General features: G+C 34.1%; 2 protein-coding genes across 4 annotated transcripts in view; one reads left to right on the top strand and one right to left on the bottom strand.

Moving 5' to 3' along the window:
* Positions 1 to 26,516, bottom strand: part of LOC111428712 (atos homolog atossa) — an 82,090-nt gene that overhangs the window by 20,050 nt on the left and 35,524 nt on the right. Inside the window, exon 1 of one of the 3 annotated variants that reach the window (XM_071198311.1) lies at positions 25,991 to 26,079. The exons of 1 other annotated variant lie outside the window; for it this stretch is intronic. Coding sequence is in view for 1 of the 2 variants with exons in the window: in XM_071198309.1 (XP_071054410.1) it covers positions 25,001 to 25,003 (3 nt within the window). In the remaining variant the exon portion in view is untranslated. Of the gene's footprint in view, positions 1 to 25,000; positions 25,088 to 25,990; positions 26,080 to 26,516 lie in introns of those variants that run through there. One more of the 3 variants, XM_071198309.1, reaches the window with a different exon arrangement.
* The window catches only part of LOC111419082 (translation machinery-associated protein 7 homolog), a 66,588-nt gene that overhangs the window by 3,616 nt on the left and 36,456 nt on the right, over positions 1 to 26,516 (top strand). The gene's annotated exons all lie outside the window — the stretch shown is intronic.

The following is a 26,516-nucleotide window of genomic DNA, read 5'->3' on the forward strand; positions in this document are numbered from 1 at the left end:
ATCTGGATATGAATTGTAAATATTGGGCAGTAACAGAATCTAAATTCTAGTTGAGTTCACATCAAATTCAAGAATTCGCTATTAACCCAAATGTGCCTAATATCATATATGTAGAACATCTTTTTTCTACGCCCTCTTCTTAAACTTGACTATATTCGTGTATTCCATTGCCATCACGAGTTAGCTTGACATAACTGGCCAACATTAGGTTGACCCACGCTGCTTCGCCAAGTTATCTGCGTGTTACTAAACATGGTCAAATAATTTAATTTCAATCAACAGTTTTTGTCTCGCTATTCTATAAAAGTATATATTTGGTTATAAAAATTGCATGTAGACTGAATATCGTCTAAAAACGTCTGGATACTGTGCGAGGTAGGTTTGTTAATACTAATAGAGGGCTAGATACAAGTTGCAAGAAACTAAATACTGATTGCTAAAGACTAAATACTGTATGAAGAAGTTTAGACATTATTTGAGAAAGACTGGATACTGCTATTACAGGACTAATAATAAGCGTGTTATTGTTCCTAATGTAATACAATACAATCTATATATATACATATATACACCTCCAGATCCTCTACCCTCCTCCCCCCTTTCCACACCTTCGCCTCCTCGTCCCCATCGCCTCCCTCATCTATTTTTTGCCATCGCCTCCCTCTCGCAAAATCTGCTTCTTGGTCATTGCCTCCTCCCTTAGCTCACTACACCCTCTCAGCATAGGTTCTAGCATCTCCCAGTCCTCTCCACACAGCCTACACAGCCTACACCACCTCTCCACATCGTCCGCCCAGTACCTATTCCCCCTCTCCTCATTGCCACAGCCAAATCTGGCCACCAATCGCTTCCCTTCATCATCCCCCTCCATCAACAAATACTTCGGCAGTTCCTCTGTCATTATCTCCCCATACCTTTCATTGTATCTCCCTTCTCGTATCTGTGACCTTCTTTCCTGCCTCTGTATCTCCCTATCCCTATCTCTCAGTTCTCTCCACATTTCACCTCTTTCCGCTCTTCTGTTTTCGATCCCAGTTAGTGAGTATCCCACTCCTCTATAATATTCTTCCCTGTCTCTTTGCTCATAGATCAGCCTCCTCTCCTTAATTTCCCTCCAGCACTCTCCGAGGATCCTGCAATGCTTCTATTATTTCCTTACTACATCCACCTTAACCTCCTCCGTCACTACATACCCTGGAGTCTCCCTTGCCAACCCTAGCACCCATCTCCAATACCGTGTTTGTATATCCTCCAGCAAACCTTGTTCTCTCCATCCCCATACTTCTGCGCCAATTGTGCTCCTTACCAAGCCATCAAACATAACCTTTCATTTTCCGACGTCCCTCCCAAAAGTTCTTTCCCCCATCCCCAAACCTGTTCCATCACCCATATCCCAGGTACGTGTACTCTTTCACTTGCTCAATATCTCTTCCCTGCCACCTCCATTCCTCTTTCTTTCTTCTCTCCCCTTTGCAGAACTTCATTATCTTTGTTTTCTCGACGTTTACCTCCAACCCCTTCGCCTTAAAATATCTTTCCAGGGACCTCATCATCTCCATCGCCTCTCTAGCCACGACCACCAAATCGTCCGCATACGCCAAGGTCCATTTGCCCCTTCACAAGTCTCTTTTCCAAATCCGCCGTATATATTGCAAATAGTGTGGGACCCCTGTCTCAATCCCTTTGTCGTCCAGAACACCTCACTTAACTCTTCCCCCACTTTAACCTTGGCCATCGTCTCCCTGTACATCTCGTTCACCCTCCCTATCAGTTGTTCTGTGATACCTCTCCTCCTCATTTCCTCCCACAATTTCTCTCTATCCACGTTATCGAATGCAGCCTTCAGGTCAATAAACAATCCATACAGCTTTCCTCCCTTCTTGTTCAACTCCCTATCTAACAGGTGTTTCAGAATGTATATATTGTCAATTGCCCCTCTTCCCTTCTTGATTCCCCCCTTTCCATTTCCGCTTCCAACCTCCCCAGCAGCATCTTTGCATAAATTTTGAAAGTTGTGTCCATCAGGGTGACTATTACAGGACTAGATACTGCTTTCAAAAGACTATATACTGGTTATAGAAGCTTAACATCAATTGCAAAAGACAAAATACTATATGATGAAATTTAGATACTATTTGAAAAAGATGGAATACTGATAGTAGAGATACAAACAACAAATTGAGAAACGGACGTAGATTATCATATCGATATTATTACAGAATCCATCACACCCGATAAATTTGTATTTCATTGATAACATTAGCAATAAAAAATTTGTACATTTTTAATCGCCCAAAAATGCCACAGCATAAACAGCGCCATACTCCGTACTACAAAAAACATAGTTGTTAGCAATACATCCACAGAAATCACATCAAATATGGGTATAAGCAATCACGACAGATTTAAGGTTCATAAACTGGTTTGAATCAAATCAAGGCAATCAATCAATAATTAAATCAGTGAAAAATATAAAGAGCTTGGATAAAGAAACTCAGAGGTCTCAAATCAAGAGAACTGATCTACTGCTGCTTAAATTATTGCTTAACCATCGGCAATTCATTGTTAGGTCATCCCGAAAGACGCCCGAATTGCTAATTCGGGTACCATATAACACATTTAAGCTCTTTGTCGGGACCAGTTTATCATCAGTTTCGTTATTAGCGACACTAGCATGAACCAGATCAGGCAGACTTTGTGTACATCTTTACCAAGTTCAGTCTTCCCTTACTGGAATTAATCAAAACTGACTTCGTCCACTTTGATGGTTTGCAACCCTTGGGAATCACTTTTTTAATACCCACTTAATTTCAGTGATTAAAAGCTCCCACATTTATATTGCACAAATGACTGACATATGGTTGCAAAACTTCAAAATATTTTATTCTTTTGTGAGTGCACCTCAAAATTTTAGTACCTGTGTAAATACTATATTTCTGCCTAAAATATTGTGCTGAATATATCCATGATGCAAACTTGCACTGATTACATGTGTTTTTGATCCAGTTGTTTGAAGAGAACTATATTGCAGAAAATTAGATAATCCTTATAGAATACTAAATATTTCTTATAGAAGATTAGATACTGTTTGTAAAAGACAACGCAATTTGTGCAGGCAACACAGTGTTTGAAGCTTGATGAAGACTACATATTGCTTGATGTTAGCTTCCCATGTTAGAAGATTAGATACTTTTTATAGAAGACTCTAGATTGGCTACAGAAAACTACATACTAGTTGCAAAAGTCTAGATAACATTTAATGAAGACTACACACTACTTGAAGCTTGACAAAGACCACATATAGTTTGTAGAAAGCTATGTACAGCCTGTAAAAAACAGATTCTTATTGCAGAAAATTAGATACTCTTTACAAGCTAGAAGACTGGATACTGTTAATAGAAGATTACACATTGTTTAAAGCTTTACAAAAAGAACATAAGAACAAATTTACATTACAAAAGGCTAGATACTTGATAAAATTAGAAACTGCTTGAAGAAATTAGAAACTGCTTAAAGAAGCCTACACACTATTTGACCCTTTCAAAAGACCAAATATTACTACAAAGTGAAAAAAATTAATAAATTCGCCTACTTTGTAGTTGACATGTTTAATGGCAGTTTCAAATTCGTCATATAACATATGCACTAGAAATTCATTATCGGCCATCAGAACAACATGTTCACAATCACATCAAATCAGATATCGACCAATAGTGCCCGATAATGGAGAAGATTGCTTTATTAGATGGTTTTCAGGAAAATTATGGTCTATTTTAAGAAACGTATATTTGAAATACACTTGACATGATTTTGATCAAATTTTGTTAGAATATTTTTCAACCAATTGGTTTTTGCACAAATTTCCAATAATGAACTTTCAATATTTCATTGTGGAAGTATGCAGTTTTCACTGCGCATATTGGAACTTTTTCCTGGCGATCTCTACTTGCTCTAGGAAGATTCAAACTACAACTTAAACCACAACATTTAGTTATGGATAGTAAACAATTCCAATACCATGCTTTAAAACTTCTACAAGTTTTACCATTTTCAACCTATAATATATAAATTATGGTATCTGCTTGTAAATACTGTTATATGTATTAGGTATTAATCAATTACTATTAGTGCAAGAAGATGAAGCAGAAGAATGTAAAAAACTGTACCACAAGTAGAGCTGCGGACACATCTTCCAGCAATTGCGGTAGCCAATGTAAAACTGTTCCCAAATGTTGTATTTCCATCAGTCAGATACTGCGGCAACTTTCATCACTGCATCAAAAACAGTGAAAACGTAACTTCCTGTTGTTAAATTATCTACATTAAATAGATGAATGCTGGTGCGGCGACGCTTATTTCCCTGGCAAAGAAAGAAACCACAATAGATTCTAATGTTTTCGTAGATTTCATTGAAATTTCAAGAAATGTTATTGATTGATGTAGATCGTAATAGAAATAAATATTGATAAAATAGACATGGAATCTATTGAAGAAATAATATCTCAACACAGATAATAAACTAGTTGTCACGAGTATTAACAATGTATTAAGCCGCAGAAAGGCGAGCTTTAACCAACCTAATCAATACAAGGACGAGAGGTGAATAACTTCACCGTATGCCCACGCTCCATTGTGCCTGTGTGTTACAAGTAGATGTCATTAATTAAGTATATTTAACCTTAAGTGCTATTAGGAAGATGTCTTCGTAATCGGCAATCAAAACAAATAAAAATAACACCACAAATTTATTTTATTAATAAATTATTTAACATGATTAAAAAAATTGTTTTCACTCTCTAACGAAAAAAAACAAAGAATTTGTATTACGGTGTTAAGTTCTTACAAATTTGTTAAGCAAATCACACAATTATTATAATGTGAGAGGAAATATCGTTGGCATCGATTTGGTTCGACGATTACATTTCCACTCACGATTTTCCCATGGCGAGTTGAGAATTTTGCGATTTTCCCAACCCAATAACTCCTCGCCCAAAGCGAATAGATAGTGTAACGTTTGCGTTACGCAAAAAGCTCTCCCCTCAGTCCTTGTACGTCCTCTCTAATGGACTAATTGTGTCCCGCATTTGCCTTGTCTATGACCCACTTCTTCTCCGCACGAAGAACCTCTAACAGAGAAATGGAGAGCGGGTTAAGTATACCGTTTGTTAAGAGCGTTTTTGGAGCAGCTCTCAAAACCTGCTTTCAATCTCATTACTTTATTATATACTTATTCTTTTATGAGCAACAACAAGACATATTACATCGATTTTATGGATTTAAAACTGTTTATTTTTTTTTTGAAACATACTTCTTGGAAGTAGTGTTTCCAAATTGGTTATGCCAAATTGGGCGTACAGCCCCTCACATATCTCGGAAACTCGACAACGTCGCTGCTAAAATAGTCGACCCAGTTTTCGTTTTCATTCATGCCCGTCGCACTCGCTCCCAATGTACTGGCTCTCCTATCCTTATCCTCTCGCAATTAGACCTCTTCTAAGTCTCTTCATCTGTATAAATTACACCGCTCGAGCCTATATATACGACGAAATGAACCAAAGCAAACTAGGACAACCGTAGCTGTTGGGAACTTCATTCGACCGGATTACGAACACGGAAATTGTGACACCTCTTAATAGTTCTCTTAAGAATACCATTAAATAAACACTTTCAAATCATCAAATTCATAATGATTTCTTTTAGAAACAATTTAAACTTAATTATGTTAAGAAATTGACAACTTTTAGGTTACGCCAGCTTTAGGGTCTATTTTGAGGAGAACTATCAATCCTAGAAAGTTAAAATTAAAGCGAAATCGTTAATTTACAACGCCTTCAAAATTGATTGCTTAATTCCTAAAAGTTTCCTTACAAAGAAAATTTTAAAGTTAATCAATCGACAAATTGAGTTTTTAGGTTGGGTAACTTTACAAAGGTTTTTCAGCGAAACAGAAAAGTCTATCAACTTGAAATATTCTCGATTTTAAAGTTAAATCTTTCCGTTATTAGCTCTATCAATTTTATACCTCAATTCATAACGCTTTTTTTATAAACATTTTTAAAGTTAATCATGTCAAGAAATTCGCCTTTTTAGGTTACGTTACTTTTAAGGTCTATTTTGAGCGGAATTAACCACCTTAGAACGTTGAAATTTACACCAAATTAAAGCTAATACTTTAATTTACAACCTCTCAAAAATTGATTGCTTAATTCCTCAATTTTCTTAATAAAGAATTATAAGTTAATCACACCAACAATTTGACAGTTCTTAGGTTAGGTAACTTTAGGAAGGTTTTTCAGGGAAACTGAAAATTCTAGAAAGTTGTAATACTCTCGAATTTAAAGGTAAATCTTTCCGTTATTAGGTCTATCAATTTTATACCTCAATTCATAACGGTTTTTTTTATAAACATTTTTGAACTTAATCATATCAAGAAATTGGTCACTTTTAGGTTCCGTTACTTTTAGGGTCTACTTTGAGCGGAACTAACAATCCTAGAAAGTTGAAATTTGCACCAAATTAAAGCTAATACTTTAATTTATAATCTCTCAAAATTGATTGCTTAATTCCCAAAACTTTCTTAAAAAACGTTATAAGTTAATTACACCAACAATTTGACAGGTCTTAGGTTAGGCAACTTTAGGAAGGTTTTTCAGGGAAACAGAAAATTCTAGAAAGTTGTAATACTCTCGAATTTAAAGTTAAATCTTTCCGTTATTAATTCCATCAACTGTATTCCTCAATTCATGACACTTCATTTTATAAACATTTTTAAAGTTGATCATGTCAAGAAATTGGGCACTTTTAGGTTATGTTACTTTTAGGGTCTATTTTGAGTGGAACTAACCATCTTAGAAAGTTGAAATTTACACCAAATTAAAGCTAATACTTTAATTTACAACCTCTCAAAAATTGATTACTTAATTCCTAAAACTTTCTTTAAAAAAATTATAAGTTAATCACACCAACAATTTGACAGTTCTTAGGTTAGGTAATTTCAGGAAAGTTTTTCAGGGAAACAAAAAATTCTAGAAAGTTGTAGTACTCTCGAATTTAAAGTTAAATCTTTCCGTTATTAAGTCTAATTGTATTCCTCAATTCTTAACGCTTCCTTTTATAAACATTTTTAAAATTAATCATGTCAAGAAATTGGCCACCTTTAGGTTACGTTACTTTTAGAGTCTATTTTGAGCGGAACTAACCATCTTAGAAAGTTGAAATTTACACCAAATTAAAACCAATACTTTAATTTACAACCTCACAAAAATTGATTGCTTAATTCCTAAAACTTTCTTAAAAAAGAATTATAAGTTAATCACACCAACAATTTGACAGTTCTTAGGTTAGGCAACTTTAGGAAGGTTTTTCAGGGAAACTGAAAATTCTAGAAAGTTGTAATACTCTCGAATTTAAAGTTAAATCTTTCCGTTATTAATTCTATCAATTGTATTCCTCAGTTCATAACGGTTCCTTTTATAAACATTTGTAAAGTTAATCATGTCAAGAAATTTGCCACTTTTAGGTTACGTTACTTTTAGGGTCTATTTTGAGCGGAACTAACCATCTTAGAAAGTTGAAGTTTACACCAAATTAAAGCTAATACTTTCATTTACAACCTTTTAAAAATTGATTTCTTAATTCCAAAAACTTTCTTAAAAAAGAATTATAAGTTAATCACACCAACAATTTGACAGTTCTTAGGTTAGGTGACTTTAGGAAGGTTTTTCAGAGAAACAGAAAATTCTAGAAAGTTGTAATACTCTCGAATTTAAAGCTAAATCATTCCGTTATTAGGCCCATCAATTTTATTCCTCAATTCATAACGGTTCCTTTTATAAACATTTGTAAAGTTAATCATGTCACGAAATTGACCACTTTTAGGTTACGTTACTTTTAGGGTCTATTTTGAGCGGAACTAACCATCTTAGAACGTTGAAATTTACACCAAATTAAAGCTAATACTTTAATTTACAACCTCACAAAAATTGATTGCTTAATTCCTAAAACATTTTTAAAAAAGAATTATAAGTTAATCACACCAACAATTTGACAGTTCTTAGGTTAGGTGACTTTAGGAAGGTTTTTCAGAGAAACAGAAAATTCTAGAAAGTTGTAATACTGTCGAATTTAAAGCTAAATCATTCCGTTATTAAGTCTATCAATTGTATTCTTCAATTCATAACCCTTCCTATTATAAACATTTTTTAAAATAATCATGTTAAGAAATTGGGCACTTTTAGATTACGTTAATTTTAGGGTCTATTTTGAGCGGAACTAAAAATCCTAGAATGTTAAAAAATTCACCAAATTAAAGCTAATACTTTAATTTACAACCTCTCAAAAATTGCATACATAATTCCCAAAACTGTCTTTAAAAAAATTATAAGTTAATCACACCAACAATTTGACAGTTCTTAGGTTAGGTAATTTTAGGAAGGTTTTTCAGGGAAACAGAACATTCTAGAAACTTGTAATACTCTCGAATTTAAAGTTAAATCTCTCCGTTATTAGGTCTATCAATTTTATACCTTCATTCATAACGCTTCCTTTTAGAAACATTTTAAAATTTAATCATATCAAGGTATTGAACGTTTTTACGTTATGTTACATTTAGGATCAATTTTGAGCGGAACTAACAATCCTAGAAAGTTGAAATTGTTACCAAATTAAAGCTAATACTTTAATTTATAACCTCTCAAAAATTGATTGCTCAATTCCTAAAACTTTCTTAAAAAAATTATAAGTTAATCACACCGACAATTTGATAATTCTTAAGTTAGGTAAATTTAAAAAGGCTTTTCAGCGAAATAAAAAATTCTAGAAAGTTGTAATACTCCCGAATTTAAAGTTAAATCTTTCCGTTATTAGGTCTATCAATTGTATTCCTCAATTGATAACGCTTCCTTTTATAAACATTTTTAAAATTAATCATGTCATGAAATTGGCCACTTTTAGGTTACGTCACTTTTAGGGTCTATTTTGAGCGGAATTAACCATCTTAGAAAGTTGAAATTTACACCAAATTAAAGCTAATACTTTAATTTACAACCCCTCAAAAATTGATTGCTTAATTCCTAAAACTTTCTTAAAAAAGAATTATAAATTAATCACACCAACAATTTGATAGTTCTTAGGTTACGTGACTTTAGGAAACTTTTTCAGAGAAACAGAAAATTCTAGAAAGTTGTAATACTGTCGAATTTAAAGCTAAGTCATTCCGTTATTAAGTCTATCAATTGTATTCCTCAATTCATAACGCTTCCTATTATAAACAGTTTTAAAGTTGATCATGTCAAGAAATTGGGCACTTTTAGGTTATGTTACTTTTAGGGTCTATTTTGAGCGGAACTAACCACCTTAGAACGTTGAAATTTACACCAAATTAAAACCAATACTTTAATTTACAACCTCTCAAAAATTGATTGCTTAATTCCTAAAACTTTCTTAAAAAAGAATTATAAGTTAATCACACCAACAATTTGACAGTTCTTAGGTTAGGTAACTTCAGGAGGGTTTTTCAGGGAAATAGAAAATTCTAGAAAGTTGTAGTACCCTCGAATTTAAAGTTAAATCTTTCCGTTATTAAGTCTATCAATTGCATTCCTCAATTCATAACGCTTCCTTTTATAAACACTTTTAAAGTTAATCATGTCAAGAAATTTGCCACTTTTAGGTTACGTCACTTTTAGGGTCTATTTTGAGCGGAATTAACCATCTTAGGCCCACTTTTACCACCTCTAGTTAAAGTGGTTGTTAACTTTAACTAATGGTTAGCGCAAAAATCGGCTTTTACCACCATATTTACCTTGTTGATAGCGCTAACTAATAGTTATTTTCTAGTCTATCCGTAACTATCGGTTTGGGGGTCGGATTAAATATTTACCTCATTGATAAACTTGGTTGAAGGTATTTTTAACCAGATGGCGTAACATAAATCTAACCTAAAATCATAATAAACGCTTACGTTCGCTCAAAACTCCATAATAGTGATTAAAACGGTGTTATTGTCGTGTTATAACAGTGTTACACAACGATAGAATAAAAAATCATGGATTTCGAAAGGTTTGAAATTGATGAGCAAGAAATCTTGGAGAAAATTAATTATCTATTTCCTATTCGGGGTGGACGCGTAATAGAAGACAGAAAGACAGAATAGACCACGATAAAACTGATGAATTTATTAAAAGATTTCACCACATTTTAGCACAAATTGATAATGACATCAAACCACGAACGAGGAAGTATTATATGTATAGCACCTAGTTTTTATCTGTAGAAGAATTAATAATTAATTTTTTTTAGAAATCTGCAATCCCTGTTTCAAATAGATTGTTGCTTACTTTAAGATTTTTTGCTACAGGCAACATGTTATTGGATGTAGCTGACTTTTGTGGAATCAGCGAATCATTAGCTTCAGGTCAATAATAGAAGATTAGTAGTTATCAATTATTTTCGGAACTTATAAAAATAAACTTTATAATTATAAAAAGTAATAACAGAAAACGTTATTTACAATAAATATGTACATTATTATTATTTAAATATCGTCAATAAGTATTTAAAAAATAGATTAACTGTCTTTTTCTTGTCTTAATTGTTTTATCTCCACTTCTATTTTCAATTTTATCACTTCCATCTCTTTCCTTCTCATTTTCTAACATTAATGTTGTTAACTCTAATCTTTTCTTTAATAACTCATTATAGACACTACACCATATAAAGCAGATCAATTTTTTATAAATACATAGTAGGTTAGTTAGTATTTTGATTGTACTTTTACTTTTCTTTGTTGTTTGCAAAATCCAAACGTTATTTTGCACGTGCCGTTTATGATCCGCCACCAAGCAAGTAAAAGTGTTATTTCTTCAGGTTAAAAATTTGTTAATTGCCACTAACAGAACTGATAGGTTTATGAGAATTACCCACGAATTACCGACGGATAAAGGAGATAGAAACCTGTAATTCCTCTTTTACACGTAGTCACCAACAGCCATTATAATATTCCCCTAGATTTTTACGTTAACTACTAGATAGCCTATCCATTAGTTAGATCGAAATGGTAAAAGTCGTTTCGCAGTTAACTAATAGATAAACGTTATCCGATAGTTAGACTATTATTATTATTATTATTGCTGCCGGGCTGAGGAGGGCGGCCCCTCTCGTTACCGCGACCTATAAGATCTATTGTAACTTTAGCCCTCCAAAGGTTTAGGGCAAATGTAGGTCCTTAATGAACCTTAGTATTGTCCTGAGGTCTTGAACCTTTATGTCGGTAGGTAACAGGGGAGTTTTACCGAAGACGTTGTGCCTTAGACGGCCTCTGGCGACGCAATTGCACAGTATATGTTCAGCAGTTTCTGACTCGTCGTTGCATAGTCGACAAGTTTGATCCTCAGCTTGTCCAATGTGGAAGAGGTGGTATTTTAGGGGCACATGGCTGGTTAGGTAGCCTGAGAGCGTTCTTAGATCCCCTTTGCTGAGGCATAAAACCTCTTTGGTTTTGTTTTGCGACGGAGTTATCATACTCTTCGCTTGTCTGTGACCTGGAAGTTCTTTCCAGCGTAAGGTATCTTTGAAGCCTCCCAGTTGTTGATTATTTGTTTTAGGTTGCTTTTTTGTAGTCCACATCCAGGTTGGGGTCCAATGAAGGGCGTGTTTGCTGCCTCTTTGGCCAGCTTGTCGGCCTTCTCATTGCCCTCAATGTTGCTGTGATCTGGAACCCACCATAGGGTAACATCATTGCCCCTAGCGAGTTCTCTCAGGTTGTTGGTGCACTCTCTGATCAGTGCGGAGCCACACGTGTAGGCCTGAATTGCCTTTAAGTCGGCCCGACTGTCTGTGAAAATGTTTATGGATGCACCTTTTTGTCCCTTCTGTAGGTTCAAAGCGGTGCAGAAGTTTATAGCAAGAACTTCTGCTTGGAAAATTGTTAAGTCCGAGCTGAGGGGCAATTTGATGTGGCTATTTGGTCCACTGATGCCCATGCCTACTCCAGATCTTACTGTCTTTGAAGCATCGGTGTACCAGGCTAGGGCTCCTCTTTTTAGTTGAGGCACTCCTTTCGCCCAATTATCCCTGCTACTAAATATGACCTTATACGGTTGGTTGAAATTGTATTACGTCGGTATAAGGTCCGTTTTAATTTCAATCAGGTGATTTAGACATGGGTCTTTGTGGATCTCAAGGTGTCCTCTGAGGTTACCCTGCATCAACTTGAGTGAAGAAACTGTTTTCAATGATAAGGCACTTAAGGCTGCCTCCTTTTGTATATATATGTGGAGCGGTGTGAGACCGAGTAGGGCTTCCAAAGCAGCCGTCGGACAGGATCTCATTGCACCCGTTATGTTAAGACATGCTAACCGCTGGATTTGTGCCAGCTGTTGTTGAGCTGTCTTATGTTTTGTTTTTGGCCACCAAACCAATGAGGCGTAGGCGACCATGGGTCTGATTATTGCTACGTAGGCCCAATGAGCCATTCGTGATTTGAGACCCCAGTTCCTTCCTAGGAGCCTGCGGCAGATCTGGTTTGCCATGATGGCCTTTTTCCTCACCTTATCTAAGTGTGAGTTCCAGTTTAGTTTACTGTCAAGTATTACCCCTAGGTATTTAGTTTCTGTTTTGAGGTTAATAGTTCTGCTTTCAATTGAGGGTGCTTTTATTTGTAGCTTCCTTCTCCGAGTGAAAGGGACTATTTCGATTTTATTGGGATTGATGCTGAGCCCATTGCTTCTGCACCGAGTACTGGTGAGTAGTAGGGCTTTCTGCTTTAGCTGAGTTATGATTGAATCATATTTACCTCGGATTGTGATTACCAGGTCATCAGCATACCCTTGTATCTTAAATCCGTTTTTAGTTAGGGTGTTCATCAAGTCATCAACTACCAGGCACCATAATAGAGGTGATAGCACTCCCCCTTGGGGACATCCTCTTAGCGCCTTTATAGTCAGCGACTCGCCTCCCAGACTGGCTGTGATCTGCCGACTTTTCAACATGGCTATACACCACTTGATTGTCGACGGATGTATGTCTTTTACGTTTAAAGCCTTCTCTATGGATTCATATGAGGTGTTATCAAACGCACCCTCTATATCTATGAAAGCACAAAGGGCTATCTCGTTGGTTGCAATTGCCTCCTCTAAGGTGCTAGTCAAAGCATGGAGAGCGGTAATTGTTCATTTTGCTTTCTGGTAAGCATGTTGGCTAGGGTGGAGTGGATTTGTGACAAGCACTCCATTCCTTAGGTATTGATCGATTACCTTTTCCATCCCTTTGAGGAGAAAAGTTAGGCTAATTGGTCTGTACGCCTTAGGGTCCGCGTTTGAACGCCTACCACCTTTAGGTATGAAGACCACCTTTACTTTCCTCCATAGAGTGGGTATATAGCTAAAGCTGTAGCTAGCTATATATAGGGATATTATTATTGGGAGAAGGTCTTCTAAGCCTTTTTGCAGAAAGATAGGCAGAATTCCATCTCCTCCAGGTGATTTTAGGGGCTTGAAATTCGAGATAGCCCACCTTACTCTGTTGGGTGTGAAAATATTCCCAGCTGTACTGCGAACCCTACCTGATGGACGGGTTATGTCCATTACTTCAGGGTCGGCATCTGCATGGGGGCAGACTTTTGAGGAAGGAAAGTGTGTACTCAGTAGTTAGACTAACGACCAGTTTAACTAGAGGTGGTAAAAGCGGGCCTTAGAAAGTTGAAATTTACACCAAATTAAAGCTAATACTTTAATTTATAACTTCTCAAAAATTGATTGCTTAACTCCTAACACTTTGTTTTAAAATAAAATTATAAATCACACCAACAATTTGATAATTCTTAGGTTTGGAAACTTTAGGAAGATTTTTTAGCGAAACAGAAAATTCTAGAAACTTGAAATATTTTCGAGTTTAAAGTTGAATCTTAGCTTTATTAATTTCATACCTTAATTCCTAACGGTTCCTTTTATAAAAATATTAAAACTTAATCATATCATAATGTCGACAGCTTTTAGGTCTCTTTTAACAGGAACCTAAACATTTTCACTACATTAATGCTAATACATACTTTAGTTAATTATAATTACCTCTCAAAAATGAATTGCTTAGTTCCTAAAACTTTCTTTCATAAACATTAAAATTAATTAAATCAAGAGATTGACAGTTTTCAGGTTAATTTTCTAGAAGTTAAAATCTACAAAGAAATGAATACAATCAGAAATCAACAAAATTATGAGCATCAACAATCCTTTCTTGTTCTATACTTTCCTTACCAACCATAAATATTCTAATATAACAGAGTAGATAAGAATGTTCTCAAATGTTCGAAAATAAAGAGGTCAATCACCCAGCAATGGTAAACGCTGTCGTTTTACCGATGAAAAGTTCGGAAGGCTGGGTCTCGAAAAACCTAGAACGTTCCAGCAATCGACGCATGAAGTATAAAACAGGGAACGAACGGAAGAGAGATCAGTTTGTGCGGGATTGAACCACTAAAATATCAGTAGTTTTGTCATTAATATGTTGTGTTTTTTTATTAAAAATATTTAAGTATATATGTATACAATAAGGTAACTATAAAATTGTATTAATAATATTTAAGTTTCCTATATAAATTATCATTTTAATAAATAAATGATAATGAAAACCTCAAAACATGTTTTTGTCTGGAAAGAGTTTCGGTATATTTCCCATCGATAATAATATAAAAACATGTTGTTTGCTGATAAAACGTTAATTTTGATTTTAACAAAACTAAATAAACCAAGAAAATGGTTAAAAGTTGATCTAAAAGGATTGTAGATCTCAGAATTAAAAGGCCTCTAAGAATACTTAGGTGAACGGTAAATAACGAGTTGTAAATCGGTGCTTAACACCGATATATTCCCGGAGAGTATTACTCACAGACATCATCGGAAAGGTGACGCCTTCCGTATGACCGACCATATTCAGTAGCAAGTATCGGGTCAAAACTAGAACTGGTCGTTACAACCGTATATAACATTACAACTTGGAAGTTGTTTATCTGGGACGTTATTTTCTTTGGAAAGTAACGCCGAACCGTACTTGCCTAATTTAACCGTGTTACCTTTTTTCTCTTTACCGTTTCAAATGGACAGATGGGGAATTTTAAGTATGTATGCGAGGTGAGATGTAACAAGAATCGATTAAGACTGTATAAAAGGTAAACAGATATTTTATGCAATACAAACGATTTTCTATTTAAAGTTAACCAAAAAAGTACTCAGGAAATTATGTTACCGAGAAAACTGAATAAATCCGTATTGATTCTCCTCAACTTTACTTTATTTTTACGTTTTTGAAGGATTTTAGAGAACTTTTAGAGAAAAATTTTAAAACTTTTTCAAATATTTGAAACTACTGGTTGACATGAATAACTTTGCGGATGGCTTGGAATTGTAGATGGAAGGTACGCGCGGTTTTACTACAAAATACATTGGCCGGGTTGAGTATAAGGTCAGAAGGGCCAAAATTTCAATTTCATTACAATAGAAACTCCTAGGCAGTTTTTAAATCAATATTCGTGTTCCTACGTGTCACATAGTGTTTCATGGTTCTCCATACATTTCAATAGGGTTTAAAATTTTCAACTGTATGACAAAATCCCTGATGACACACAAAAAGTATCGAAACCGGTTAACAAAATAAATCATATCTCTAACGTCGTGATAAAATCGACAGAATTCTTACATTTTAATATCAATGGATGTTTGAGATGATATCGAAAGAAGTTTGGGACGATGTTGAGAGGTGCCTAGGGGAGCCTCTGACATTGAGGATTGTCAGAGATAATAATGAAGGATATCCGCGATAATGTTGAGAGGTGCCAGGAATGATATTGAGGAATGTTAAACAAGTTATTGAAAAATGTTTGGGAAGATGTTGCGATGTACCAGAGACGACGTTGAGCAGATGTTTGGGATGATGTTGAGGGATGTCTGAGATGAAACTGATGCCCGGGACGACGTTGAGGGTTCTCAAAGGCAACATTAAAGATATCCAGATTATATTGACAGGTGTCAACTATGATATTGAACAATATCAGATATGACATTGAGGAAGGGAAAGGCAGATGTTGCGATATGTCAGGGACGACGTTGCGGGGTATCAGTGTGCCAGTCTCGACATCCTCCGAAGAGATGGTACGAAATCTGGAGTTTAGCTGAGTGATATGGGACCACATTAAAAACTGTCAGGAACTACATATGTTGAGAGACAACATATTGAGACCTGTATGGAATTATACTCAGGGATGTCAAAGATGATGTTGATTGACCTTCGAAACGATGTCAAGGGTTGTCTGAGACAATATTTAAAGATTTTTGTCTAGAATGATGGTGAGTGTCATCTTAAATGAAGTTGAAAGACTTGTTGATGGAAGTCACGAACGATATCGAGAGTTGCTACAGATGACACTGCCCAGGAGAAGTGTCTGGGACGATGTCAAGTGTTGTCTGATACAATATTGAGTGATGTTTGAGATGATTTAAAGAGATGACAGGAATAATATTAAGACATTTTCAAGAAAATGTTAGGGGATGTCTATGATGATGTTGAGTTGTACCAAAAATAACTTCGAGGGATGTGTGAGAGAATATTGGAAAGTGTGCAGGATTTCAGAAACTATAATAAGAAATATCCGGGATGATTTAAGGTGTATCAGGTGTAGCAAGTGTACTATGTTGGAGAGTTTCAGTGATGACATTGAGGTATTGTTATTTAGATACAGAAGAATGTTCAGAACAATGTTGAGGGTTGGCGGAGACAATATGGAGGAATGTGTGAACTATGTTGAAAACTATCCAAAATGATGATTCTTAAATTTTCGCACCTTTCGGTGCAATTATTGTCAGTCATTATTTTCATATGAATCGTTTTTAATGAAAGCACTAGTTTTTATTATTATACAGGGTGATTTATTAGCTCACCATCAATCTTTGACATATGATATATGAAAATATTAAGAAAGATTTCCCCAGCGTCATTTGCTATATCATTCAGTTTTTAGCGATTCTTCCAGAAGACTTTTAGAAACAGATAATCCTGCTCCAGCAAAACCTATTCAACCGCATATAGTTAATGGAGAGGACCAAGAAGCTGTAATTAATGCTGTCATTGATAATCCTTCCATCAATACTCGAAGAATAGCACACAACATACATACATAAGTCAAAAGTTTCCTTCATCCGTATCGTAAACAGAATGTTCAAGCTCTAGAGCCAGGAGATAATCAGCAACGGTTAGCATTTTGTGAATAACTTCATTCCAAATGTTCTCTGAACAGATGAATCATGTTTTACACGAGATGGTATAAATAATTACCATAACGAACATATCTGGGCATTACAAAATCCGCATGTGATTAGACCAAGGAAATTTCAACAACGTTTCAGCATCAATATTCGGGGTGGAATATTTAACAATAATTTACTATGTTTGCATATACTTGATGGACGTTTGAACGCTGTAAATTACAGATTTTTTTTAACAATACACTTTTTGATTTACTTGAAGATATACCTCTTAATGTAATTCAACATATGTGGTACCAGCACGATGGTGCCCCACCTCATCGCGGAAGAGTAGTTGTCGAGTGAATATTTTCCAAACAAGTGGATTGGTAATAATGGTCCATTTGCTTGGCCACCTAGATCCCTCGACCTTAATCCATTGGGTTTCTTCTAATGGGGTCAAATGAAACAAATTGTTTATCAAGTGGAAATTAACACACGAGAACAGTTATTAAACAGAATACAAATGGCTGCTACTGAAATAAGAAATCAACCAGTGTTGCCGCACGCAAGAAAATGAAAAATTCGTACTGAAAATGAAATAAATGTACTGAATTCAGGGAGAAAATTGAGGAGACCTTATTTTAGTAATAAGGCATAACAAAACTTACAAGAAGTAGTGAAAATTTCGATAGAATATATTATGGTAAGATCAGGAACGGTAAATTCAAAAGAAGTTGTACTGCAATCCCTAAAAATGTACTGATTTCAGTACAATTGTACCGATTAAAAATTATGTACTGATTTGCTACTTTCACGTAGTGTATCCATGAAATCGTACTGAATTCAGTACAATTGTACCGAAACGGCAACACTGAAATCAACCAGACATTTTAATTCGGCTGAAACTCTCTTTAATTCGTCGTTGTGAAGCATCTATTCTAGCAGAAGGAGGCTATTTTGAACAATATTTGTAATATTTATGTGTTTAAAAAAGAATATAGCAGTTAATAGCAGTTAATTTCATTAACATTTTTTTTTTGGTAATTGGATTAGCTATCATATGTCAAAGTTTCATGGTGGATTAATAAATCACCCTGTATATAGATGTTATTTTTCAAAGATCCAGTCAGAGAAGACAGTGGATCTATTTTGATCTACAATATAGTGGGAATTGTCAACTTGGTTATCATTGGTTGTTACATTTAAAACTCGAAATAGCATTAGCTTAAGTAAGTTTATTTAAAAATACAAGTCCCGATTGAATGATTCGAAAGTTCGAAGCTATATCTTATCTAATGCAAATTTATTTAAGTAGATAGAGGTAGTATTTAAACAGATACACACCATGGCAGAAATGTATGACATTAATCATAAGTTATTTTGAATTCTGAAATAACAAACTTGAGTTTTTATACTAATGCAAGTTAGTTATGAAAAGATGTTAGTGATAGTGGTGAAAAGGTTCATCAAGTTCATTTAAAAACACCAGTCTATAGTTGAATGATTCGAGAACTTGGAACGGACTTGGCAATATTTGTTGATCAATTAGATCCATACCATAATAAAACATGTTTTAGCAGGTTTGGCAACCAAGGAATTTAGATTTTCAAATCAATGCACAAACATTCAGCGTTATGCTTGCACCAGATTAGGTCTAATACTTGCTACAGACTAGCAATTTTATTCAATCAGATAATTTCCCAAAAACAAACGTCGATATTAGGGAGAGAACAGTGAATGTATGGGATGAGACTGTAAATATTAAGAGTCCAAATGATAGGTTGTGGTTCGGTTGAATTGTACAAAGATAACATAAAACGAAATACATTTCAAAAATGGCGTTCAAAATATGAAGAAAAAGGTCAAATTTTTTTTTTGCAAGGAAAGCATGCTCAATTAAATTTTATTGCATAGAGATATCTTGGTCGTTAGACTTTTCAACAAAAAAGTAATTTTTTTAGTACTTTTTTGCAATAAAAATGTAATAAAATTAGCCGTAGGTACAAAATTTAATCTGCGAAATCGATAGTTATGTGATGACTAGCTGGGAGTTATTCAACTTGATATTAGTTCCATCCGAGATCTGTGAGGCAATGAAACTCACTAAGGATTTCAGTTACAGCTTTGGCTTCTCAAACTTCACCCGCAAAATTCGACTTGTACTTGGATCCTAGTTGAAACCAAACAATTTCAAGTTATCTTTGACGATTTTAAACGAATATTAATTATGCAATTTGTGGATAAGTTTTTAAAAAACAAGTTCAAGTTAAATATAAAACTTGAACGAGATTTTAAAGAAATCTAAATATACCACGATACTGCCTAAATTTTGAATACATGAGTGACGTTTTTAAAATAGAAACCAATCTGGATACTTTCCAAATCAATTTTCCCCTATAGGTACTTTTAAAAACAATTTTCTATTTGATGGAAAATCGATCTGAACTTATTTCCGCGTCGGTTTATAAAAATATCAACTTTGCTGGCACTCTTTTTACACTGAGCTTTCGTGCGTGGCAACAATACTTAAACGTTTTCGTTACGTCACTATTTAATTTCAAAACATCACACGCAACAGCCTAGAAAGGCGTTTTAAACCGCTCACAGGCAACAGGCTGTCGTTAAAATTATTGCAAAACGTGAAAAGACGCCCACTGTTCAAACACGTTTAAAACGTAACCTTGACCAGAAACTCACGCATTTTCTATATTCTATATAATAAGAATCTTTATAACAAAATAATAACTTTATATAATCATTTTATTATAAGTAAAATGGGATTACGTTTTTTAGAGATGCTCTTCAGTTTCCAAGCTTTTCCAACGCCATTTGGCACAAGATAACGCGTATTACGTTAATCTGACACCGGTTAAGTGAGAAATGACAAGTGTTAAACAAACTTATCTTGGCTCTACATCCACATTCACACGCGTATTCACCAATTACCAAGAATTTCACTAACGCCATTCCAACTATTTATATATTGCCATAAAATTGTATTGTTTTTATAATCTAGTACATTTCAGACTTTAAACTACAAATTTGCTATCTTAATCTTATTGATAAAGGTCAAGTTTGAATCAAGCAATAAATCGTCTATCGTTTTATACTGATAATAATTTAAAATTCAACAAAAACATTTAAATATTTATAAAGAATCTTTCAAATAGCAAGTCCATTAGTTAGATTTTAATATTGATAAACATTTTAATACTTCCGCTATAAATCGTTGCGCGATGTTTAAACACGTTTCGTAATGAATTCTTAAATGTGACGATATCACATTTAAGTGTTGCTGAGGAATAAAATAAAAATTTTACTATGCAAGATTATAAAAAGCAATTCATAAATATCAAGTCTAATTGACTAAATGTTTTTAATTGAAGAAAACAATGATGTTGTCGTTTTAAATATTTTCAAAGCTGTTCTTAGAGGAAATTTGGATATATCTAAAGATGAATTAAGCGACATAAACAACTATAAGTTAGCAAATACATCAATCAAATTGGATGTGTTGAATTTCAAAGTTTCAACAGCACCCAATTGTGTAGGTAGATGTTGACCACATAATTGATGACATAAGTTGAGCATCTCTGATTGGAGTTAGTTTTAAGGGTAGTTCATTTAAAGCTATTTGTTGCTTGCTGTAGGACAAAGCATGCAGGTTAAAATTGCAGTTGATCAAACGTACTTGCCCGAAATGTTTCTTTTTTATGAATCTCATGTTGAAAGTATCAAACATAACAATGGTTTCTGTCAGTATGGACAAATCGTAAACAGCATCGTTAAATTTTCTTAATTTTAATGTAGCATTCTACAAGTTTAAAGATCTAAACTAAAATATAGTTCATGATGCCATATATGCGAGTCTTTTCCAGGTGATCCAACCAATTTTTTCTTCTTAGGATGAGATTAGATAAGAAAATTGTACATAGCAGTTTCAAACTTCGAGTTTCAAGAGAACTCCAGAGTTTTGCTGAGCAGCAGATATTCTCCATGAATTTCTTCTCATTAGCCACATCTCCACATTTTATATGAGTTTATTATTACCGTTAAATATTCACAAGATTTCAGATTGGGATTTTGTGCAGATTATTGAAACATTTCCATTTCTATTTATAAACGTATGGCATGAAATAATTGAGAACAGCATAACTTATCTATACTTAGAGTTCTAACAAAATAAATTTCCCATATTATTGGAAGATTCTTCTTTGAGCACAAAGTAACACAATATCTAAGTCAGACGTAACTTCAATCAATTCAAGTTAGAATAAATGGAATTATATGGCAACATCTTGGTAAAATATTAAATAAATGAGGAACTAACTTCTGAACATTATTTTTTTTTAAATCTCATACAAGTTTCCATACAGAATGAAAAGGAACCGGGGAATCACCTATTTCAGAAATAACTGTTTGGTCACCAATGGTTTACTCACACTTTCAATACCACTTACTGTAACAACATTCTAAGCTAATCAGAAGATATAATTAAGAGAGATAGATAAAATTATTAAGAATTCTCATCAACAGTGCTATACAGGGTGTTTTTGTAAGTCGTGGCATAATGGCATTTAAATGGTGCTTGTGATATCGTAGCCTGTACTTGAAAGTCTAGGCTGCTTTTGTGGTGATAGGCTGATTGATGATGGTGATAGTGTTGTCTCATGTTTGAAATACGAATACGTGGAATACCCTTTGCATCTGCATTTATTAGTACACCCACTTCTTGTTCTTTACTGCTGTGTTTAGTTACTTGCACAATGAGTGCAACAGAGAATTTAGCAGTTCCTGGGTTAGTACGAGTTTCATGTCATGTTTGAAACTGTACAAATAAAGGATTCTGTGTTATGGTTAGCTCTAGTACGCGAAATACAAAGAAAAGGGATCAAGATCATTTACAACGACAAAAAGAAAGCTTATTGAAGCTGAGTTAGAGTACATTGTTGACCATTTATCAGAAATTTCGAGCGGAAACGATTTTTTCAGTGACGATAGATAGATTTTTGAAAATTCTGACTTATCACTTAACGATTCAGGCCCTCCCTTCTGGTTATGATGAAATAAACTCAAATGGTTCTACACCTCCTGCTACACTAGCTTTTGTAGTCTGAGTCTGATAATGAGTTAGACTCACACGGAAACTGATCTCTTAGATAAATTCCCGAATTTGGGCTATAATTCCAAACCTATTGACTACTTCAGATTATTCTTTGACGATCATATAATAAATAAAATTGCAACTGAAAGAAATAATCGTGCAACATCAGTGCCGGTTGTAGAAAATACGAGAAAAAAGTCTAGGAAATGGAAAGATGTGACGCCACCTAAATTAATTAAACTGATTGGACTCTGTCCTTTATCTGGAATTGGATAGTTTCACCGAATTTTCGGAAAATGTATATCCAGGAATAGGTTTTGCCATATCCTTAACATTCAGCAGTTGGTTTCTCCAATGAAACAACTTTCTATAGACGAATCTATGATTCACTGGCGAGGACACCTAAAATTTAGGCAGTGTATTATGAACAAGAGGCATAAGTACGGATAAATAGTGTACGGCTAGCAAAATATTTGTTCAAAAGGAAGACGAAACTTGTAGGAACTTTGCGAAAATTTAGAAAAGATTATTTCAAGAAAAAAAAAACTCTATGGAAAAGAAAAGGTCCAGTGTTGGTTACACACTGGAAGGACAAGAGATTGGTGACTATATCAACAATGTATAAACATCGAATGGTAGAAGCATCAAATAGAAAAGGAAAACAAGTAATAAAACCAGAGTGTGTTCTTGCCTACAATAAGTACATCACCAAGGAAAACCATAAGATGGTACAGAAAAATGTTCTTTCATCTTATAGACATTGCAATGTGAAATGCCTATTACATACAGGTTGATTTATTATTGCTCACCTTCAAACTTTGATATATGATAGTTAACACAATTACCAAAAAAAAATGTTAATGAACATATGTCCTATTTCAATTATTTACGAAATTATAACACTTTAAAGTTTTCTGCAGCGAATTTATTAATAGTCAGTAAAATCAAACATTCAACAAAAACAAAGTTGTCATTGTAATATGTCAGTTTGCTGTAAGGTTTAATTATTACATACAAGAAGAAACTCAAAATGTACGCTTATAGCACTGAAGAGTATGCTGATATAATTTTCGCGTATGGTTTTTGAAATGGAAATGCTCGACAATCAGTACGAGAATATCGGGAAAGATTTCCACAGCGTCATTTGCCATATTATTCAGTTTTTAGCGAAGTTATAAGGATATGCTACAGCTCAATGATGGATATACTAGGCCAACCACAGACCAACAATCAGAATTCCATTATCTAGAGGCAGTTCCCTCCACACAAAAATACAAATCCGCGATGAAGAGGTGTCGACAATGTAGCGAGGTGGAGTTTATGAGAAATCCAAATACAACTGCCCGATATGTCAAGAAAATCCTGGTTTATGCGTAGATCCATGCTTCAGAATCTGGCACAGGGCATAATAATTATGTTTTGTAATATTTATTATTACATTACGTTGTATTTAGAAAAAGTTGGTACAGAATTTAGAAATTCAAAGTCCAGTAATCTGGACTAGATCTTATATGTCGCAGGCAAATGGTTATTTCAGGTATATAGCTTTTTCCTAGTCAGATACTGTCTGTTTAGGCAAACAGTAGTTGGTTACAGTTTTATCATTAAATGTCTAGGCAAATACTATTGGACAAGACAAATAGTATATGTATAAGCTTATTTTAGGCAAATACCATTTTTTCGATACAGCAATGCAATATAGAGTAGGTACCTGTTCACAATAAAATAAAGTAGTTCCTATCGTTATCAACCTACTTTTCCTAAATTAAAGTCATTAATGAGTGTCAAACGAGTCAAATTATTTGCGTATCATTTTCAAAAAATGCATAACAGTTTCATATACTTTTATTAAGTTTAATACAAATACAAATAAACGATTTATTTCTTGAAGACTTAAACACTAAATACAAAACTTTCCTTGTTTAGACAATTGTTGCTGAAATGGCATCTACTATTGCACATCATGTTATTTTTGAAACAAGTACACCTTTTCGTGGTATTTTAGGGCATTTTGACATCCCTTGCCCAGAGAACAGTGACTGTGAAGTGCAGGCCTCTCTTAAAGAAATAAAGCATTCCTGGGGTTGGGTTGGTTTAAAGAGCTATTTGCCTGAAAATAGTTTAGCCATATGCTATTTGCCTAGGAATGTAGAATTTAGACTGAAATAAATTGAATAAAACTATTTGCCTAGGCAGATAGTATCTGACTAGGAAAAAGCTATTTGCCTGAAACAACCATTTGCCTGCGACATATACATTAAACCAACATGTAAATAACACAAACCTGAATCTCAAAATCAAAGAAACTACGAATGGTACACGGGAAAAAACTACTGCAGAAGGCTCAGTATCGAACGTGTTAATAGTAATTACTGAGTTTTTCAAATTTCCTGAACTTTTGATTCTTGCTAAATTCATTTTTAATAAAAAATCATGAATTGTAATGAACTTACTAATATGTTACAACTTTATTTTGAATACAGAAAAAATTCTAGTGATCATACATATACAGCTTGGGGAAGTTTTTAGCTGACACCCTGTATATAAACTATATATAAAAAATAAAATAATATATTAGAATAGAATTTGTTATTTAAAGCAAAAAATTAGCGTAGAAACAAATTATTTAAAAAGAAAAATCAATATTTCTAATAATAATTACCATATTTTGTACCCTCTCCCCAGTAAAAATTGGAATTCTATAGCGGTACCAGTCAGTCTACAACGAGATCGTAGTTGCCACATAAACAGCTGATCGTTATTTCCCCGCTCTAGTGACGTCACTACTTTCGGCCAATAACAGCGTTCGCGGACGGACTCGCCGCCTGAGCCCACAGCTGATCAACGGTAGACAGCTGAGCGTTCCGATCCAAGGTTGCTTGCTTGTCGTGCCTCGAGCCTCGAGGCGATACTAGCGACATCGCACCAATTTATACATTACACTACAGGATGTTCTGTCGAAATACGACATAGAAACGTTATCGAAAACTTTTATATAAATACGATAAATCCGATGGTTTCACATAGATGTATATATAGTTTTTGATAATAAAACTTTTCGAATTAGGTAATAGAGATGTAGGTGCTAAAATCACTATATAATCCCACTTTCAGAGAACACCCATATATCTCTGTATGTTGTTAGATAAAGATGACGCGATTGGCAACGATAAAGCGAACTCTGCACGTGGAAAAATTACTGTTATTAAACACTTTTAGTTCACAGGCAACGTCTGCGCGTTTGAATAATTAAACAAAAGTATATATATATATATATATATATATATATATATATATAGCAATTTAAATTTGAACTGTATATTTATAACTTTTTAAAACATTGAAAGTAACAAAAAAAAGTGAAAATGGAAAACTACACAAACTAATTTTGTTTGGATAATAACACAGTGAAAGCTAACTCTCACTTAATAATTAGATTTCTTATTCACCTAGTATAATGTAGTTCTAAGAGTTGTGTGTTAATAACCAATCAAGATTGCTTAAATTGAATAAACCTTCAAAATCAAAGTTAGAAAGTTAAGGAAAATTAATTTTCTTGTATACTTTCTAGTTATTTATCAATTTTACCAGTAAAAAAAATACTTTAATGTCAACTATATTTGTTAATAAAAATAAAGAAATCATATCTTACCTCTTCTTAAACAAAGACGGGAACAAAGAGTACGGGGATCATTCCAATACGGTGCGACGCGACGTCACAAAAGATAACAGTGAAAATGACCAGAGAAAGAGACACCGGAAAGTGTACCTACATACAAAATGTTCAAGAAAGAGAGCATGCGCGAGAGTTGCATGGACAATAACCCTTCTTCCAAGAACATTTCAGACAATGTTTTAAGCAAGCACCAATGAGATAGAGCAACAGAACAATCGATTACCTAGAACTTGTTTTAATCTCAATTATTAAGTTATACATGACGTGATAAAGTTCTTATAATATTCTAATAGGAATTTTTTATACTTATAATTTAATTAAATCAATCTATAAAGTTATATTTACGAATTATGAGGTTTGGTCTTTGCGATCATAAAAAAAATAATAATTAAAAGCGCCATCTATTAAACATTAAACGTAAATTAAATGTTAACGCCATCTCATGATCGAGGGAGGAATTAAAAAGGAAATAAGAACCTGGAAACATATTTTCAAGAGTTTC

Source organism: Onthophagus taurus, chromosome 7 (assembly GCF_036711975.1).
Source record: "Onthophagus taurus isolate NC chromosome 7, IU_Otau_3.0, whole genome shotgun sequence".
Lineage (NCBI taxonomy): Eukaryota > Metazoa > Arthropoda > Insecta > Coleoptera > Scarabaeidae > Onthophagus > Onthophagus taurus.